At 41.4% G+C, this 17,808-nt stretch overlaps 1 protein-coding gene across 3 annotated transcripts in view; it reads right to left on the reverse strand.

The window, feature by feature from the left end:
• The window catches only part of LIN7A (lin-7 homolog A, crumbs cell polarity complex component), a 72,452-nt gene that overhangs the window by 15,393 nt on the left and 39,251 nt on the right, over window positions 1-17,808 (reverse strand). For all 3 annotated transcript variants that reach the window (XM_042850835.2, XM_024104988.3, XM_024105006.3), the window contains 2 exons: window positions 5,060-5,131; window positions 2,531-2,740 (listed from right to left, as the gene is read on the reverse strand). In XM_042850835.2, coding sequence (XP_042706769.1) covers window positions 2,531-2,740; window positions 5,060-5,131 — 282 coding nt within the window. The remainder of the gene's footprint in view (window positions 1-2,530; window positions 2,741-5,059; window positions 5,132-17,808) is intronic.

The raw sequence follows: 17,808 nt of genomic DNA on the forward strand, positions 1-17,808 counted from the left end.
TCTTACGGCCTGCTGCCATTATAGGTTTTCCCTTCTAGTGAGAGAATGGTATAATAGATCTCAAATCAATGAAGGCTACACTCAGAAAAACTTCAAGACTTCTGGAATATGCTACTCAAACAGTTTCACTTTTGTTTCTACTGCCTGTCCCTTTCTTCTCACATTTATCTCCAGACTTCTTCTCCTTGTCCAGATCTATTCCACCCCCAACAATCTTCTATTCATTGAACTTTTTGAAACTTTGCACTTTTAGAGAGAGATAAGGGATTGACTCTGTGTACACAAATTTGCAGAGGGACAATGGGGGTTAGGTCTGTTTTCTCTCACCTCTATATATTATTTAATTATGTATTTAAAAACATTTTCGCTGTTAACAAGCATATCATCTCTGGAGACACAAATCCACAGTTTGAGAACTGCAAAACTAAGCATCTCTGATGATATCTTCTAGACTGAGCACTGAGTCCCATTGGGTAGATAGCAAGATAAATCTACATAATCTATACAGAAGCTCCTGGGAACCCATACAATTGGGTCCCCAATCCATGAACTATTGGAACTCATTTACAAAACTTTTCTTAAACTTTACATGACTATATTGACTCATACTATAGAATTAGAATTTATAATCTAGGGTTACCATTCGTCCGGATTCCCCCGGACATGTCCGGATTTTTGAACTAAAAATAGCATCCGGGGGGAATTTGTTAATGTCCGGACTTCCCCCCCCCCCCCCCCCCCATGCAGAGCGCGCGCGGCTAACAGGGCAGCCGGATGGTGCCACTTACATGTGGCTCCGACAGGGAGAGAGAGTCCCTCCTCCCCCTGCAGCAGAGCTCCCTCCCTCCTTCCCTCCCTGCATTCGCCTCTGGCAGTCTGGAGCTCCTCCCCCGCTGCTGCCCAGCGTGCCGGGAGAACGGCTCAGACTCAGCAAGCTCCCAGAGATGCCTTAGGCGAACCGAAGGCCAACGACAAGGGGGCCAGGGGGTCGGAGAAGGGGCAGGGAGGTTCTGGAGGGGGCAGTCAAGAGACAGGGGGGGGTCGGGAGTTCGGGGGGGGGCTTTCTGGGGGGGGTGTGGATAAGGTTTTGGGCAGTCAGGGTACAGGTAGGGGGTAGGGTCCTGGGGGGCAGTTTGGGGGGGGTCTTAGGAGGGGGCAGTTAGGGGACAAGGAACAGGGAGGCTTAGGTAGGGGGTGGGGTTCTGGAGGGCAGTTAGGAGCAGGGGTCCCAGGAGGGGGCAGTCAGGGGACAAGGAGCGAGGGAGTGTTTGGGAGTTCTGGGGGGGGCTGTCAGGGGGCAGGAGTGGGGAGAGGGATCGGAGCAGTCAATGGGACAGGGAGCAGAGGGGTTTAGATGGGTCGGGAGTTCTGGGGGGGGGGCTGTCAGGGGGTGGGGAGTGGTTGGATGGGGCATGGGAGTCCCAGGGGTCTGTCTGGGGGTGGGGGTGTGGATAAGGGTTGGAGCAGTCAGGGCACAGGTAGGGGTTAGGGTCCTAGGTGGCCAGTTAGGATGGGGGGAGGGTCTCAGGAGGGGGCAGTCAGGGGACAAGAGGCAGGGAGGCTTAGGTAGGGGGTGAAGTCTTAGGGGGGGGCAGTTAGGGGCAGGGGTCGCAGGAGGGGGCAGTCAGGGGACAAGGAGCGGGGAGGAGGGCTGGGGGTTCTGAGGGGGGTGGGAAGTGGGTGGGGCAGGGGCGGGGCCAGGCAGGACAGGGGCGGGGCTCCTCCCGTCCTCTTTTTTGCTTGCTGAAATATGGTAACCCTATTATAATCCCTATTCCATAATATATCTTTGATGAGCTATAATATATCTTAATTAAAACTATTTTTAGATAGGTTTTTTCCTCAAAAAGCATTTTATCAAAAAAAATCCGATTTAAATAAAAAAATCTGATTTCTATTTATTTTTTAAATCAATGATTTCTATGCACCCTGGTATTTACTAATATCAGCTGATTTTAGTGACAAAAATAACACTACAGAACAACACAAGTAAAAGAGAATGAGCTGGATTTTATTCTTCATTGTGAATCATCAACAGCATTATTTACTTAGTTCCTTTTTAATTATAGTTGTACAAAGCCACTGAAAGCCACATGACTGCACAAATGTCACAGAGGGCCTAATTTGGCCTGCAGGACTGTTATTGGCTATGAAGTACAACAAGAAAAAAAGCCCAGTTTGACTCTCCAATTGCAGCATTGGCAATGACAGAAGATATCTTTTTAACTTGTAAATTGCATGTATTTTATGCAGAAATCGAGACAATAAACAATGGAAATCCATAAGGACATTTTTAGAGTCACTTTTCCGAGCTGAGCCACACTGGAAGATGAGGCTCTAACAATCAATATTATAACAAAGATATGGTGGCATAAAGTTGTTTAGTTCACCGCAAATGTACCATCTCGGGTCTCTTACTGCAGAGCTAACTTTGTTTGTGGTTTTTAAAACATTTTAAGCATTTTAAACCTTCATTTGGAAAAATAAAAACTCTCATGAAAAAGGAAATCACTCTAAACTTTTCACATACCACTCCGTTAACAGAAAGCAGCTGGTCTCCTCGCTTGAGTCCTCCATGTCTTTCTGCCACCCCTCCAGGAATTATACGAGAAATATATATAGGGGAGTTTTGTTCCTTTCCTCCCATCACGTTAAAGCCAAGACCTTCATCAGTCTTTGGCAGCTCCACCACTCGAGGGTGTGAATGGCCTTCACTTGCTGCAAAAGCAGCAACTGTTGCCTGAAAGAAAAGACAGTTATTTGGCCATGTAATGAGATCACTGTTAAGCCCTGTCGTTTGTTTTGCAGAAAGAATTCGTTCACATGAAAATAATATTTTGAAATTCTATCAAAGATTTGAAAGCAATTTACAAATGTTAAGTCTCAAATCACTCCTTTGAAATACTTGAGGAAACAGGCACTGAGAGAAGTTAAGTGACTTGCCCAATGTCACCCAGAAATAGATCCTAAAAGGCCAGATTGCTAGTCATCTGTTCTAACTCTGTAACACATTACTTCTCTTTTTAAAGCAGCTTTGTCACTCACTTTTTTCCTTACTGCTGTGCAAGACACCGATATAACCTTCTGCTGTACTTCTAATTTATGTAATTTGGATAAAGTTAATTGCCCCCCCCAATATATATGGGACTGATTATTTGGTTTATTCTTTGCCCCCAAATAAATCCTGAAGAAAGATATTTTCATTTAAACTATTTTATTAAATAGCCTCCATAAAATCTTCCTCTTGAAAAAAGTGCTGATAGATTAATAACTTTTACAACAGGGGCATGAACTTTTATACTGTAACTGCACTTTATATAAATAGGACTAGAAAAGTAATGCTAAATAATATTCAGATTATGAAAGTATAAAATGAATTAAACTAAATGACTATTCTCACTATAGAAAAATTACAAATATGTAAGGTATTGTAAATTTTGTATGAAGAAAAGAAAAATATTCTTTATTCAATCTTTCACTAGCAATTGTCTCTTTTTAATTGTAGACCCTAGTAAAGCATTAAGTAAACATTAAAAAAATATTTTTATTTTTTCAACATATCCTCAGATTTAAAATTACTGCAGTAATTCTACATTATGTTAATGCTTGTTCAGCATTCTAATAATGTTTATGCTTAATGGAAGCTAGTAGACGATATGAATATAATGGATTATTCTCAGTTATATGTACTTGCTCATGCAAACCTTGTCATCATGCATACATTTAAATGTCAGACATGAATGCACTAGGAAAATGCAATGCAGACAGCCCAGAAATAACCAGGAAGTATTGCGATATTCAAACATTGCTCTGTAACCCTGCTGTTCTATATGAATAAGAAATGAGAATGGCAAACACTATTCAGAATTTTTCACCCTTTATTATACCACGTAGCAATCATTTTTGTGTTTGCCTACAGTGTAAACAAATCATAATCTAACAATTTTCTACATTCAGTAGTAGAACCTTTACAAATCTACATTGTTCATTTGAAGTTTCAATTAGAAAAAGGTTAACTCATAAGAAAAAAACCTAACTCAATATAACAAAAATGAAATAAAAAATCAAATGCAGGAAAATATTTTGGTTACTGTACAGTAGGCTAATTATTTTAAACGTACTGGTTACCATAAGGAACATTTCTCTGAAATACTGTAGGTGTCTTTGATATGTATATTTGATCTTTGTGTGTTTTTACTATTGTCTTAGGGTTTTTTTTTATTTATTTGCTGCTTTTCCCCTAGTGTAGCTTTACAAGGGTGTAATCACATTAAAACTAATGGGATTTTGCCATTGACTTCCCTGGGGGAAGGATTGGGTCTTAATGAATTATTTTCCTGAAAAAATACCATGGCTTTCCTAGAATACGCTTACTGCATGATATCTACATAACCCGTTTACCAAGTGGCAGGTAATCTTCCTTTACCATTTGGTGCACAGGGAGCTATATCCATTATGAAGCCCTGTTGGAAGCAATTATTTTTGTTCGTGCACTGAAAACACAAAGCATATTACATGTTGGGTACAATAGGGATTCTTCCATCAATACCGGGGAATTCACACATTGTTACCACTCACTTTTATCAGACTTACATACTTGGGCCCTGTCTTTCAGAAGTGATGGGCACCCACAGCTCCCATTGACTTCAATTGGAGTCTTCTGTGCTCAGCACCTCTGAAAATCCTACATGCATTGATTGGAGGCTAGACCACCTGCTACTTGGGATGAGCCCTATAGGAGAATTTGTCATAAAAATATTGATATTCCAGGTTTAATTCTACAGAATGAACCAGTAGATTTGCTTTTGCAAACTGATTTTTCAATAAACCACCAAATCCCATGATATCATTCTCTTTTCTTAAGCTATAGAAGCAGCACAAAGGTTAAATTTGCCATTAGGATTGTTACCTGGGAAGTAGCACTGGTTCTAGACTCTGGGCTGCCACTGATGTCTAAATTTTCTTACAGAGCACACACGAATACCTGAAACACACACGCGCACAATCAATTACTAGGTCACTTTGGTAACATGTACTTCAATAGTTGCACAGGTCTTACCTTTGCAGTGGCCCTGGCACGGAATTCTGGGCAGCCATTAACAGTTATGGTTTCATGCATATATTGATATACCTAAAATGTTCATGGAAATAAAGAGGAATTAATTATAGGAACAAAACCTTAATTTATTTTACCCTATCCAGGATACACTCTTTCCATCATAAGATGGTTTCATTAATGTTCCATTAGTACAATTAGGGAATCCTGTGTTTGTTGCCCTAGCTGTACATTTAGTTCCCTTGAAGACATTCTGTGCAATCCTCTGTCTAAGTCTCCCAAAATTGCTCCCTGGTCATGTCTGCCTTGGACTGTGTCAATTGTCTCTGACAGGAACTTGTTGAGTTTCTGTGACCTCTGAACCCCCTCATGAATTGGGAAGTCAGGAGGCGGAAGTAAAACAACCCCCCCCCCAACCTTTCCTGATAGGGTCTGCGGAGGGAAGTCCAAATTAAATCTCAGGGAATTTAATTGTAGAACATGGGCATCATACTCAGCGCTACAGACCTTCACCATCTAAGCTTGGTGGTGGTGTTGAATTTAATCTTTGCTGTAACCTATTGGCATTAGTCTGTCATAACAAATAGTGAGGAATAAGGGATGGCAATCTGGGTGGTAGGTTAGCAATGGTTAACATTGGGGATGGTCCTTGATGGATTGGGACCCTGTGTAGCCACACAAGTTATATAAAATGAAGAATCCCAATAGCTGTAACTTTCTGCACAATGTTCTCTTGCCCCTAACCCTCCCTTTTTATCCTTCCCACTTAGATCTTCTCTCTTAAAGAATAGGTAGATGGCATCTTCTCTTACGGTGTTATCCTGGGTCCCCAGGAATGAGTGCAGAGAGGAGGTGATGGAGTTCTGATACTCTGCCCTGGTGATGAACAACCTTTTATTTTATTTTATTTTATTTTATTTTATTTTATTTTTTAAATTAGTGAGTGGCTGATGGGAGTTATAGATAAGCAGAGGCAGAAAAGGCTCAGGCAGCAATAAAAGAAATAGAGCCTGGGTGCCAGTTGCACTACCCCCGTTCCCTTATCGGCCTGGTAGCCCAAACCAGGTTTTGGTTTTTTTATATGAGAGGTGCAGCTGCCCCAATGAAGAGGGGAGAATGCAATGTGCAGGTAAGTGGAAATCAAGGTAATGGCAAAACAAGGGAAGGGCTAGCTAATAGATAACTGAAATTTTTATAGCATCCAAATGTAATAGGCACTTTCCTACAGAGTGGAGAACTCTTTGACTATCACCAGCATAGAAATCATCCTGGGGCTGAATTCTGAACAATAGTGTCTAATGGGGATAAAACAGATTAAGGGAACAGGATGAAACCTTTTGCCCATCTCTTGTTAGGGTGAAATCCTGACCCTGTTGAAACAAATGCAAAACTTACATTGACTTCAGTAGGGCCAAGATATCACCCTAAAACTTTAAAAATAAATAAATAACAAATAATAACCAGGTACTGAGATCACTGACTCAGTAATCATTTTGAAACTTTCTTTTTTGTACGATGAGAGTGAATTGTGCTGAGAATTCACCACAGCATTCTATCAAGCTAAATCCTGAGAAGTTATTTGAGACGTTGATTATATAGCTTGGAGAAGCCAAGGGGTGGTGGGTATTCATATAGGCAGCAGTTATCAAGCCGAACTGATATGGCTCAATAGTGTCTGTATATTATCAGTGTGTATATGGCAGGCTGAGGTTGAGGCAGAGGCTACATAGGTAACTAAACTGCATACTGATGAGAGAACAAGGCTTTTAGAATGCCATTGAGCCAATGTAATGTTTGTCTGTCTATCTTTCTTTCTGCAATCAGTCATACAAAAGCAAGAACTTCAAATCTTTCCAGTCACTAAGAATTTTTTAAAATTAGCAAATTTAAGATGGTGTTCTCTAAAGAATTGTCAGTATCACCGTGGTGACCATAACATCTGTAATATAGTTCTGTTTGGACAGGAATTTATCTTGTAATTTAAAACCCCTTAACTACAAGCAATTGATGCTATTACCCTTGAATATCAGCTTGATGCAACAGCAAATCCAGTTACCCTACCTGATTGTCACATAATGCTTAATATAATTTGAGATTAAGAGAGATAAAATATACATCTAAATGACTTTCACATTATTAAGTCAAACAAAACAATAAAAGGATTAACTATACCAATTCCAACAAGCCCTTGAGGCTTTGAGTATGTTACAGATTACTTGTTGTAACATCATATACAAAGCATATAGGGCTCCATAAATAACTACCATATGTCTGTAGCCACAATATCTCTTTTATCTAAATTATCGCAGAATCACTTCAGACATTTAGATTATGTTGTGCTCAAAGAAATGGACACAAACAGTCAGTTCTGTTGCCTATCCTATGTGTACACATACACTAAAAATGTTCTTTGTTCTCAAGGTAAAAAAGATCATTTTTATTTTCAGAAGAGAACACAGCTGTTTTTTTCAACACGCGGTATATGTCAAGGACCAGAAACAGTTTTTAAAATCTTATTGCCAATTCCAACATCAGAAATACATCCAATGAAAGATTTCTTAACATACTGCAATTCTCATAAATACAACAGAATTTTTTTAGAAGACTCACCAAAGATTTACTCAGATAAAACATCATTCATGATAAATCAAAGATGATGACAAAGGTACAGTACTATAATTACAAGTGTCTGAATTAATCTTTAGGGACATTTATTAAAGAGGTCTTTGAAAATGGTGTCCTGTGGTGCCATGAAACACCAATCACCTTGAAAGACCATGTGGGATCCAGTTTAATGTGCTATGTCTTTTTTGTCATTTCAGTGGAAAAGCAAACAGACTATAATTGCTTTCATTTTAATCTTTTTTTCTCCAACAGAAATAATGTGAATATACAAATAAAGCAAGAAGTCGTCAAAGGTTCAATTTAATTTAAAGATGTTTGCCAATCTAACTATCCATATAAAAAGAAAAATCTCTACTTTTTCCAAATAATATTGCAGGGTTATAGCCCAGAGGTTTTCCTTGCCACCAAAGTGAACTGTAAAGTATAATGAAGTATCATCAACAAGCTGAGGCACTGAGACATGAGGAAGTAGCATGAACATTACTACGTTGCAAAGCACTTGATATTAAATTTTGTGTGTATGGTTGGTGAAATGGTGGCCTGTTCCTTAACGGGCCTGGTGCCTGATCAGTTATCAGACCCTCAGGAAAGGGAGTGAGTGATTATAAGAGCCAGCAAGTGGCTCATTTGAGGGGGAACGGCAAGGAGAAGCTGCAGGAAGGGGCAGGGTCCTGCAGGAGCCCCTGCAGAAGGAAGGCAGGCTCCACGTGGTAAGTCCTGGGACTTGCGGCTGGCTAGTAAGCCTCACCTGACAGTCTCCATTTTCCTTTTATGAGTTTGTGGATATATGGACAATAAATGGAGCCCAAAGCCAAGGTTTAAAGACTAATTTGGTATGGCTGATAATTCCCCAGGCTGGTGATGAAGCAAGTATCTTATAGCTGGTTTTTAAAAGTGTAAAGTGCCTAAAATTCTAGATGGATACTGGTAAATAAATAAATACTGAAGACCAGGATGTGTAAGAGCTTCACTGATTGGTACTGACCACTCTGGTATACGCACTACACGGAAGCCTTCATTTTAACATGAAGGAAAGTAAAAATGGTTAACATCCATTGTGCTGTCTGTTTCAAGAAAAGCTTCTAAAGCCAGGTATTTATTGTGCAATATTTATTTCTTAATCTAAAATACTGAAAATGAATGTCACTGAAGCTGCAAAGGCTGTTTTGGAGGCACAGGGTTGGAAGGTTCGTTGGAAGGGCACTAGAGAAGAATACAATTGTAGTAGCAACTGAGAGGATGGGGAAAGACCACAGAAGAAACTGGGGAAGCCATCCCCACAAGGAATTAATAAAAATGGAGCTGCAGGTGAAATTTCATTATTTCCAAACAAAGAGCTGCAATTGTAGGTTAAATGGTGACATTTCACCTTTTCTTTGAGGGGGGGAAAAATGATTTCTAGGAAGAATGTCAACTCCCACATGTGAACATTCATGAAGCAAAAATGTGATGTATGTAGGTATTTATTTTTTATTCATGCAGCTCTAATTTGCCGTATGGAGCCAGAAATACCTAGCTTTGTGTTCCACTTCCATATGCCACACACAACACAACACTCTTATCGAGAAGCACTCCAGATAGCGTGAATATAGTATTCAGCCACCATTTATGTAGCTTGTACAGTTAGGAGCCTTAGCTATAATAAACTAGGTAGGAGCTTTAGCTATAATAAAATAAAGCTGCTCCCTCACAGTACGTGGCAGAAACCCCTGATGGAGGGAAGTCCTTGCAATCCATGCTGTTCTTTGCGGTGAATCCCCATTGTAGCACAGGAGCTTTAGCTGGCATAGGGAGGTGTACATTATAATAATAAGTACCTAGCTCTTACATAGTGCTTTGGATCAGTAGATCTCAAAGCATTTTACAAAGGAGGTCAGGATCGTTATCCCCGGTTTACAGACAGTAGATGTGACTTTCCCAAGGTCCTCAGCAGGCCAATGGCAGAGCCAGGAATAGAACACAGGTGTCCCAGTCTCAATCCAGTGCTCTGTCCACTAGGCCTCACAGCCTCCTGTTACATAACATTCCTTCCTCCTCTCTCCCACAAGCACTAGAGGATTGAACATGGGCCCAAAACAGTGTAATGTGGACTGAGAATGCAGACTGGCCTACTGAAGTCCTGGTAAAGTTGTGGGAAGATACTTAGGAAGTGTAATGCAGTCAATGCTCTGTTGCACAAGGGACACTACCAGAACCATTCTGTAAGAGCCTATGTGTGGCAGTGTGTTTACTGCTTGAGTTCTCGAAGTTACAGTTTAAATAGAGACTTCGCTCAGTAAACCCCTTTAAAAGGCTGGTGTTTCTTCCAGTGGTGAAATGTTACGGATGTGGGTTCCACCCTATTCATAGCAATAACAGCACATTCAGAGGACTTTAGATTGCTTCAGCCTGAAAAATGAAGGCCCCCCCCCCCCAAAAGGCAAGAAACAAACAAAATTTCGGAGGGGAGAAAAAAAGATTTATTTATAGAATTAGAGCACAAACTAGGACAAATTATAAAGAAATTGAGAGTGGTAAGATACAGTACCAAATGAACTTCTTAAGAATTCTAAAGAAAGCAGCAAGCTATTTAAAAGACTTCTGTAAATATAAGCGTACTTGAGGACTACTAATGGATGGTCACTTATTTCTATAGTATCCAAATCATGTTAGGTGCTGTACAAACAGAAACACAAGATCCTTGCTCCATGGAGATCACAAACTAAACAGAAATGAAGGATAGGGGAGAGAGTGCAACAAAAGCATAGTGATTGAGCAGTGACGTTTAGCACCTGTTTCGTTGCTGCCAGGACTTGGTTTAGGTTTTAGTAGACTTTGACTTTTAATGCTTCAGTGAGAGGAAGTCCAGGAAGTTTTAGAACTTTTGAAAAAAGTGTGTTTTAATGAGAGCAGGATAGGGACATGCTAGACAGGGCTGGGGAAGAATTTCAGATGCAGAGAGCACCAGGAGTTGAATGGGAGGAGGACAGAAATGAGGCAGTTAGTTGTGGAGTTTTCACACATTCCTTCATGCCACAAAAACAGATGATGGCAGACCAGTAGGCAGGAGCTGAGCTGTACAGCAGAATTTCTGTAGACTTTTCTCTCTAGCGTCCATATATACTCTAGAGACACTTCGAGTTGACTCCACGCCTTAAACTCTTTTATAGCATCTTTTAATAGATTAGGCAGTTCTCAAGACCAACAATATTTGTGTAATACACAATTCAGTTTTTCCCTCTCTGGACTGAAGTGAATGAAAAACATATCTCCAAGAAATGGAACAGATAGGCCCTCAAGATTAATACGGTGTATACATGTCACTGCTCATATCCTATGAAAATAATCTTTTCTACAGAGCTACACCAAAACAAAAATTACAACACACAATAGCAAAATAGAGTATATATTTAACAACATTAACAGGTGATCTAAGAAAGAAGGTGATCTTGTTTGCACTATTGAAATATTGGTCCCAGTAAGATTGAATTGATTAGAACAGGATTCATAATATGGACCTTCCCGCTTGTTTGCAATTAAATAACATTCCTATGGCAACTACAGCAATTGCTTGGACAGAAGAAGAGTATTCATGTATTTTTATCTGACGAGTATAAGTGTTTTTTTTCCTTTTTGGGGAAAAAAGTTAATGGCAACATCTCCTCCTCTTGCTCATCATTTTATCTCCTTGCTCTCTCTCTCTCTACCCGCCCCACTTTCTACCATCTGTTCTTTGACCGCTCCACTTTCATATGCTTTCCTGCTGCTTAGTTCCCTATTTCTTTTGCTCCTATATATGTGCTATTCAACTATATGATCCTCTGTCCCCAGACATAATCACCTTGCAGACTCCAGTCTCTGGGATGACTCTTGCTCCTTTCCTCCGGCTACTATGTAGCACCAGCAGGGCCGGCTCCATCATTTCTGCCGCCCCAAGCAAACAAACAAACAAACAAAAAAAGCTGCAATCGGCGGCAGCAGTTCAGCGGCAGGTCCTTCGCTCCTAGAGGGAGTGAGAGACCTGCCGCCCCCGAATTGCCGCAGGTGCCGCCCCTCTCCCTTGGCCGCCCCAAGCACCTGCTTGTTAAGCTGGTGCCTGGAGCCGGCCCTGAGCACCAGGCTCTTATGGAGGCAGCTAAGCTGCTCTCCTTCCCCTTCCCCCATTATTGTTTTTTAGGCCTCCAGTCACCTCTTCACACCTTTAGGGGCAATCCGAAACAAAGACCGTAAGTATCGTGTGACCAGATAGCTCTCTGTGGAAAACCAACAAGGGCTCCAACGACTGTCATTGGTGGACCATGAACCACAGTTTGGGCACCGCTGAGCTAAGACTCTGTTAATTTTATGTTTTTTTCTAGTCTTACAAGTCTGCTTGGGGACATGTTTTATATTACTGGTTGTCTGATTGCCCTTGTGCCAGGCTTCTCTTCCCCAGGAATGTTTAGCCTCTGAACACTATCTTTTAATTTCTACTTTCAAGTAAGAAAAATAGGACTAGGTTATTGATTATAACTATTTCTGCACTTACACAAGAGTGCCAGTAAATGAGAATATGCAAAAGTAACAGCATCAGTTAAAGAAATGATTCAAGACAAAAAAAAAAAGTCCTTTACAGAAGTCACCAACTCAATGAGCATAAAAGCTTATCTCTGCCAATTATAAATATTTATGTAGGTAGTTTAGATCATATGGAAAAATTAAGGACTCCACGCCAAAACCAAATCAGAGACTAATCTATAAAGTCAGCAAGTCACAGATAAGAAGTTATTTTTATTAAAGAAAAAGGAAGGTAGGAAACTTATATGATGCCAAACACAATGGTGGGTGTATATATGTGGATTGATGCAAAGGTGGATCCAGAGTTCTGTAGCTTTCTCCATACCCACTCATGATGTTTCCTTCCTCACTGTTCCTTCATCCCACCCTCGGATTAGTCTAGCCTGGCCCTGCCACCTTGCTAGTTAGGAAATGCTATACTAGGTCGATGTGAGTAAAGAGACTTGCCACAGATGGGCTACCTGTTGTGTCCCCCACTCTCACCACATGCAATTTCACATATTTCTGTTTTTCTTGTGTGCTAATTTTAGATACTCTCATGAGGTAAACAGGCTCAAGAGGGCTAAGTACTGGATAATAAAAGAATGGTAATATATTTTCCACCTTAGTTACAAGTTATAATTAAGATACTGTAACACATTACTTGAACACCTATGGTCCATAAATCAGTAGTATGGAGAGTTTTTTCTGGCTCTTCCTCTTCTTCCTTTACAGCTGCCAAATAGCATTAAAGTACAGCTATACAGATATTATTTGCCAAATTGCTTTCCCATAGTGATAGTTACCCCAGAGATGTTTTGCGCTCGAGAACTGGGACGGGGGATATTTTGTATGATTCAGAATAGAAGAGGGAGTATTTCATGGGGCAGTCTCTCTAAATGGTGGTTCCCACCGTGGAAGACTTTAAGAACCTCTGCTGCTAACAAATCTATGGCCATCTAAAAACATCATGGTTGTCGCTACGTTGCATATCCGATCCTCTTGTAACTTCATGGTGTCAGTGGATGCTCCTTTTCCACAAGCACCGTTCCCTATCACATGAGAAAATGGAGGACTGGTGTTAGGATTGCATGGCATGCAATGCGTGGTCAAATAATTCTGGATAGAACCAGAATTAGACACTGAGATTTTGTTTGCGTCTGTCTGTATACGTATAATACACGCACAGATGTACATACATTATATATAAGATCAAAATTATTTTCAATTTTGTAGTCTGAAGCACACTGACAAAAGACCTCTTTTTAAAACGGACAATACAAACATGCACTTGTGAGCACAATAAAGTGAAAACAACTGAAAAATGAAATCCCTGCGGGGAGACATTTGTGACATATTATGAGTTTACAAGAAATAAAAAAAATCTATATTACAGAAATTGTTTCCTGTAGCTACTGAACTTTGACAACTTACAGAAAAGCTGTATTTTTTTATTAGCTGGCACTGTAAGAAGCGGCTATTTGAATGTGATCAAATAAATACAAGGTGGTGCAATCATTTTGAACATTTTGGTATGGTAATCTTTCATTAGTCTGTAAGTAGTTTTGTGTTTGCATCAGGAAATCTGTTAGCAGCTACCCTCAGAGACAAACATCTGCATCATTATCACAGCTGTCAGAACAATCCCCTACAGTGCAGCCACAATGTGTCATTTTGCCTTATGCAGCACAGAGGATAACTCATTAAAAAGCCCAAACCTGCAAATGAACTAAATCTCATTTAACTTCCTGAGGTGATATGACAGTTTTAATTACAGAACATATGAAAGAAATATATGAAAATGTAAAAGCTAACATTTGTAATATGAGGATATTTTATTAAAACATTTCTTTCAGGGGAAAAAAAAGAAACTAGGTCAGTTTTACCAAAGTGAAAAATGCTCTGAATCTTGATACTTTATTAAACTATCCTTAGGCAGTGAAAAAAATCTGCTTTGGGGTTGAAATATCCTCCAAAATAATTGAAATTTAACCAATGTCAGGGGAAAAAAATTAATTTAAGATGCCACATTTTCTGTAGGATCCAATTAGAGCCTAAAAATTTGTTTTGATCCAAAAGATCTTTTTATCTTGTTTTCTGTTGCTTTTAAAAAAATACTCGATAGATACTTGGATACCATGCTGACGGGGCCATATAAATACTTAGCTTAGTCTTTGACTTACCAGATGACCTCTCCCATTAATTTTTATCAATACTATCGGTTGCTACATTTCAGCTTTCATTTCAATCACCCTTTAGCTGCTAGTGCCCTTTTCATCTGCCTTCACATCTCTTACTGTAATTACATATGCTTTGTAAAACTGGCAGCTGTAACAAACAGAATTGGTTGGATTAGCATCTTGCTCTAGTTTTGGGACTAGGTTTTCTGCATGCTGGTAAACGTGGGAAGAAAGGGACAAGGAGAGTCTTACACCCTCTTTCTGGGCTTTTGTGCAAGGACTGGATGCAGTCTTGGTGCTTGAATTCCTGCAATGTGAGGACTCTGACTGTCCTGTGCTGAAAGTCACAGTGAATGACCCCCCAGGGCATAGGATGAACTGGGGCCATGGTCTCACTCCCTTCTCTGTTGGCCAAGAGAGCATAACAGATGCACGTAGCATGCATGCTGTCATGTCTTCCACAGTGTGTGCTCTGACATGTATTGGATGAGTCAGACAGAATGCTCCTGGTGCTGCTGCTCGGGCATGATATCTCTGCACGCCCTCCCTTCCCTCCTGCAATGTGATTTCTTACTGAAAAAGCCAGATTAGTCAACTGAACTTAATTTACATTCTAATAAGATTAATAGAAATTAGACACTGAAAATACCTATTAGGTCATTTGGTGTATGTCCTTGTTTCAGAAGCACAGAGCACTCCCCATTCCATTTGAAATAAATGGGAGCTGTTGCTGCTCAGCACCTCTATAGAAAAGGCTCAAGATGTCTCAAGTTTGGACACCCAAAATCAGTGGCCTTTTTTGATAAAACTGGCCTCGGTGTGTCTTTTAGAGGCTTTTACGGCAATTTATAGCAGCTGGAAATGAACAACCAGCTCCCAGCAGACCACTTATAATCCACAGACCATAATTTAGTAACCCCATCTCTCAACTCATTGCCTATTCTGGTTTGGAGAAGTATCTGAGCCTTCAATAACACACACTCCCTTCACTTTATCAGTGAGTCGGTATGGGCTGCAGACCACAGCAGCTCTACACCAAACATAAACCGCTTTCTCAGTGCCTCGCCAAAAATCAGCAGCTGGCGAAAGCTGAGCACATCATCCTATTATCTGAGTGCATTCCAAGTGTTTCTTCTACCTGGCTGGAATGGAAGTGAGAGAGAGTGAGACTATTTGTTTCTATTTTTAGACCCTTGGGAGGCAAACAGATAACATGGGGTTCATAGAGGTAGACTTAGAATTAGACAACTCCCCCCCCCCCAAGGGAGTAACCCAGAAGTATAGATTGAAAGACACTTTTCAAGAATTTCCTAAAAGACTTTGGTGGATGGGAGTAGGGAACCATTGGGGGCTGTAACAAGGCAGGACCAACTGCACTGGTCCACTCCAGTGGACTGCCAGAATAAATATTTTTCTCATCAGTTCACCTGGCTGCAGATTTCTCTGATAATGAAGAAGCAGGCTTGAGATGAACTGCAGTAAAGGCTATTGTTATCCTCCAGAGTTTTATATAATCAAAGATGATACTGCGATGCTAAACAAAAATTATAATGTAGGGAAAGCAAATAGGTTGCTGATTTGCATATCCAATGTTGTATTAGAACAATCTTCCATGAAATAAGTAACTGCAGCAAGCTCTGCAGAATTAGCTAAATCAAATTAGGACAGTTTATTAGAATTCTAACAATTATGCAGCAGCAACCTAGCCAAACACTGACATGAGACAAATACAGCATTATTTTACTGTTGGGTGTTTGCAGGCTTTTTTAGAATATTGGTTTTTTTTCCCCTGGGGCACACCTAAGCAAGCCAAGCATAAATGCAAGCAGTTATATAGCCAGCAGCCATCCCCAACAATTGATCTTTAATCAGTACTTCTCATTGGTTTCAATCAGAACTCTCCATTGAAGCCAATGGGGAGTACTCAGTAAAGATCAATGGTTTGATATGGCCCTAGATTCTGGAATATTACATCGGTGATATCAATGTATTTAGCTCTAAGCTGCTTTTAAAAAAAGTGACAACAGCAGCTGCTTTAAATCTCCTCTAGTGAAGTCATAGGGATCTTGTAATTGCATAGAGGCTTAATAATGTCTCCTCTCAGACAGTGCTTGGTCTGCATGGTATATTCATATATAATTGCCATTAATGAGGGCCATCTGCCTAGTGATAAGGTAATCATTCCAAAAGTTCATTCAGGCAATTCAGTGCTTTCAGGAAACAAAGTAAGGATACGTCACTTATGTTAGTAAGATGGTGACATGAAAGTACTCTTTCCTTCACAGCAGTACATTATTTGTCATTTGGTGTAATTTCTGGTTAAAGTTCCTGGTAACTACACAAAACGGAATGCATCTAACCAGGTGAACTTATACAAGAAACATGATCTCTGCTTATTTAAACTCCAAGTTATTCTAGTTTCTGAACTTTCTAAATACTTTATACTCTATGGTAGGAATGGGGAAAGAGGCAGGTTGTTTAGTGAGATTTGATCAGTCATTCCCTGTCCTAATTTCTAAACCTGCCCCTGACAAATACTCCAAAATCCTCATCACAGATATAACCCTTTTATCCAAAGGAGGGAGGATAAAACTCACAGTAGAGCAGAGGTGGGCAAACTACGGCCCACGGGACCCTCCTGCCCAGCCCCTGAGCTCCTGTCCCGGGAGACTAGCCTCCGGCCCCTCCCCTGCTGTTCCCCCTTCCCCACAGCCTCAGTGCACTGTGCTGCCGGTCAATGCTCAGGGCGGCTGGGCAGCGCAGCTGCAAAGCCCAGCCTGTCCTGGTGCTCTGTGCTGCGCTGTGGTATGGCTGGCTCCAGCCGGGCGGCGCGGCTGTAATGCTGCCAGCCACCAGTGCTCCAGGCAGCGCGGTAAGGTGGCAGGGAGTGGGGGGGCTGGATAGAGGATAGGGGAGTTTGGGGTGTGGATAGGGGTCGGGGCAGTCAGAGGGCAGGGAACAGGGAGGTTGAATGGGGGCAGGGGTCCCGGGGGGGCAGTCAGGAAGGAGGGGGGGTTGAATGGGGTGGCCGGGGGCAGTCAGGGAGCAGGGGGGGTTGGATAGAGGGCAGGGGAGTTTGGGGTGGTGGTCAGGGGGCGGGGGTTTGGATAGGGGTCAGAGTGGTCAGAGGGCGGGGAATGGGGGGATGGGGGTTGAATGGGTGCAGGGGTCCCGGGGGGCAGTCAGGAAGGAGGGGGGTTTGGATGGAGTGGCGGGAGCAGTCGGGGTGGGGGTTCCAGGGGCGGTCAGGGGACAGGGAACAGGGGGGTTGGATGGGGCAGGAGTCCTGGGGATGAGAAGCAGGGGGGGATAGAGGTCAGGGGCCAGGCCACGCCTGGCTGTTTGGGGAGGCACAGCGTCCCCTAACCGGCCCTCTATTCAATTTCCAAAACCTGATGCAGCCTTCAAGCCAAAAAGTTTGCCCGCCCCTAC

Source organism: Chrysemys picta, chromosome 1, assembly GCF_011386835.1.
Source record: "Chrysemys picta bellii isolate R12L10 chromosome 1, ASM1138683v2, whole genome shotgun sequence".
NCBI lineage: Eukaryota > Metazoa > Chordata > Testudines > Emydidae > Chrysemys > Chrysemys picta.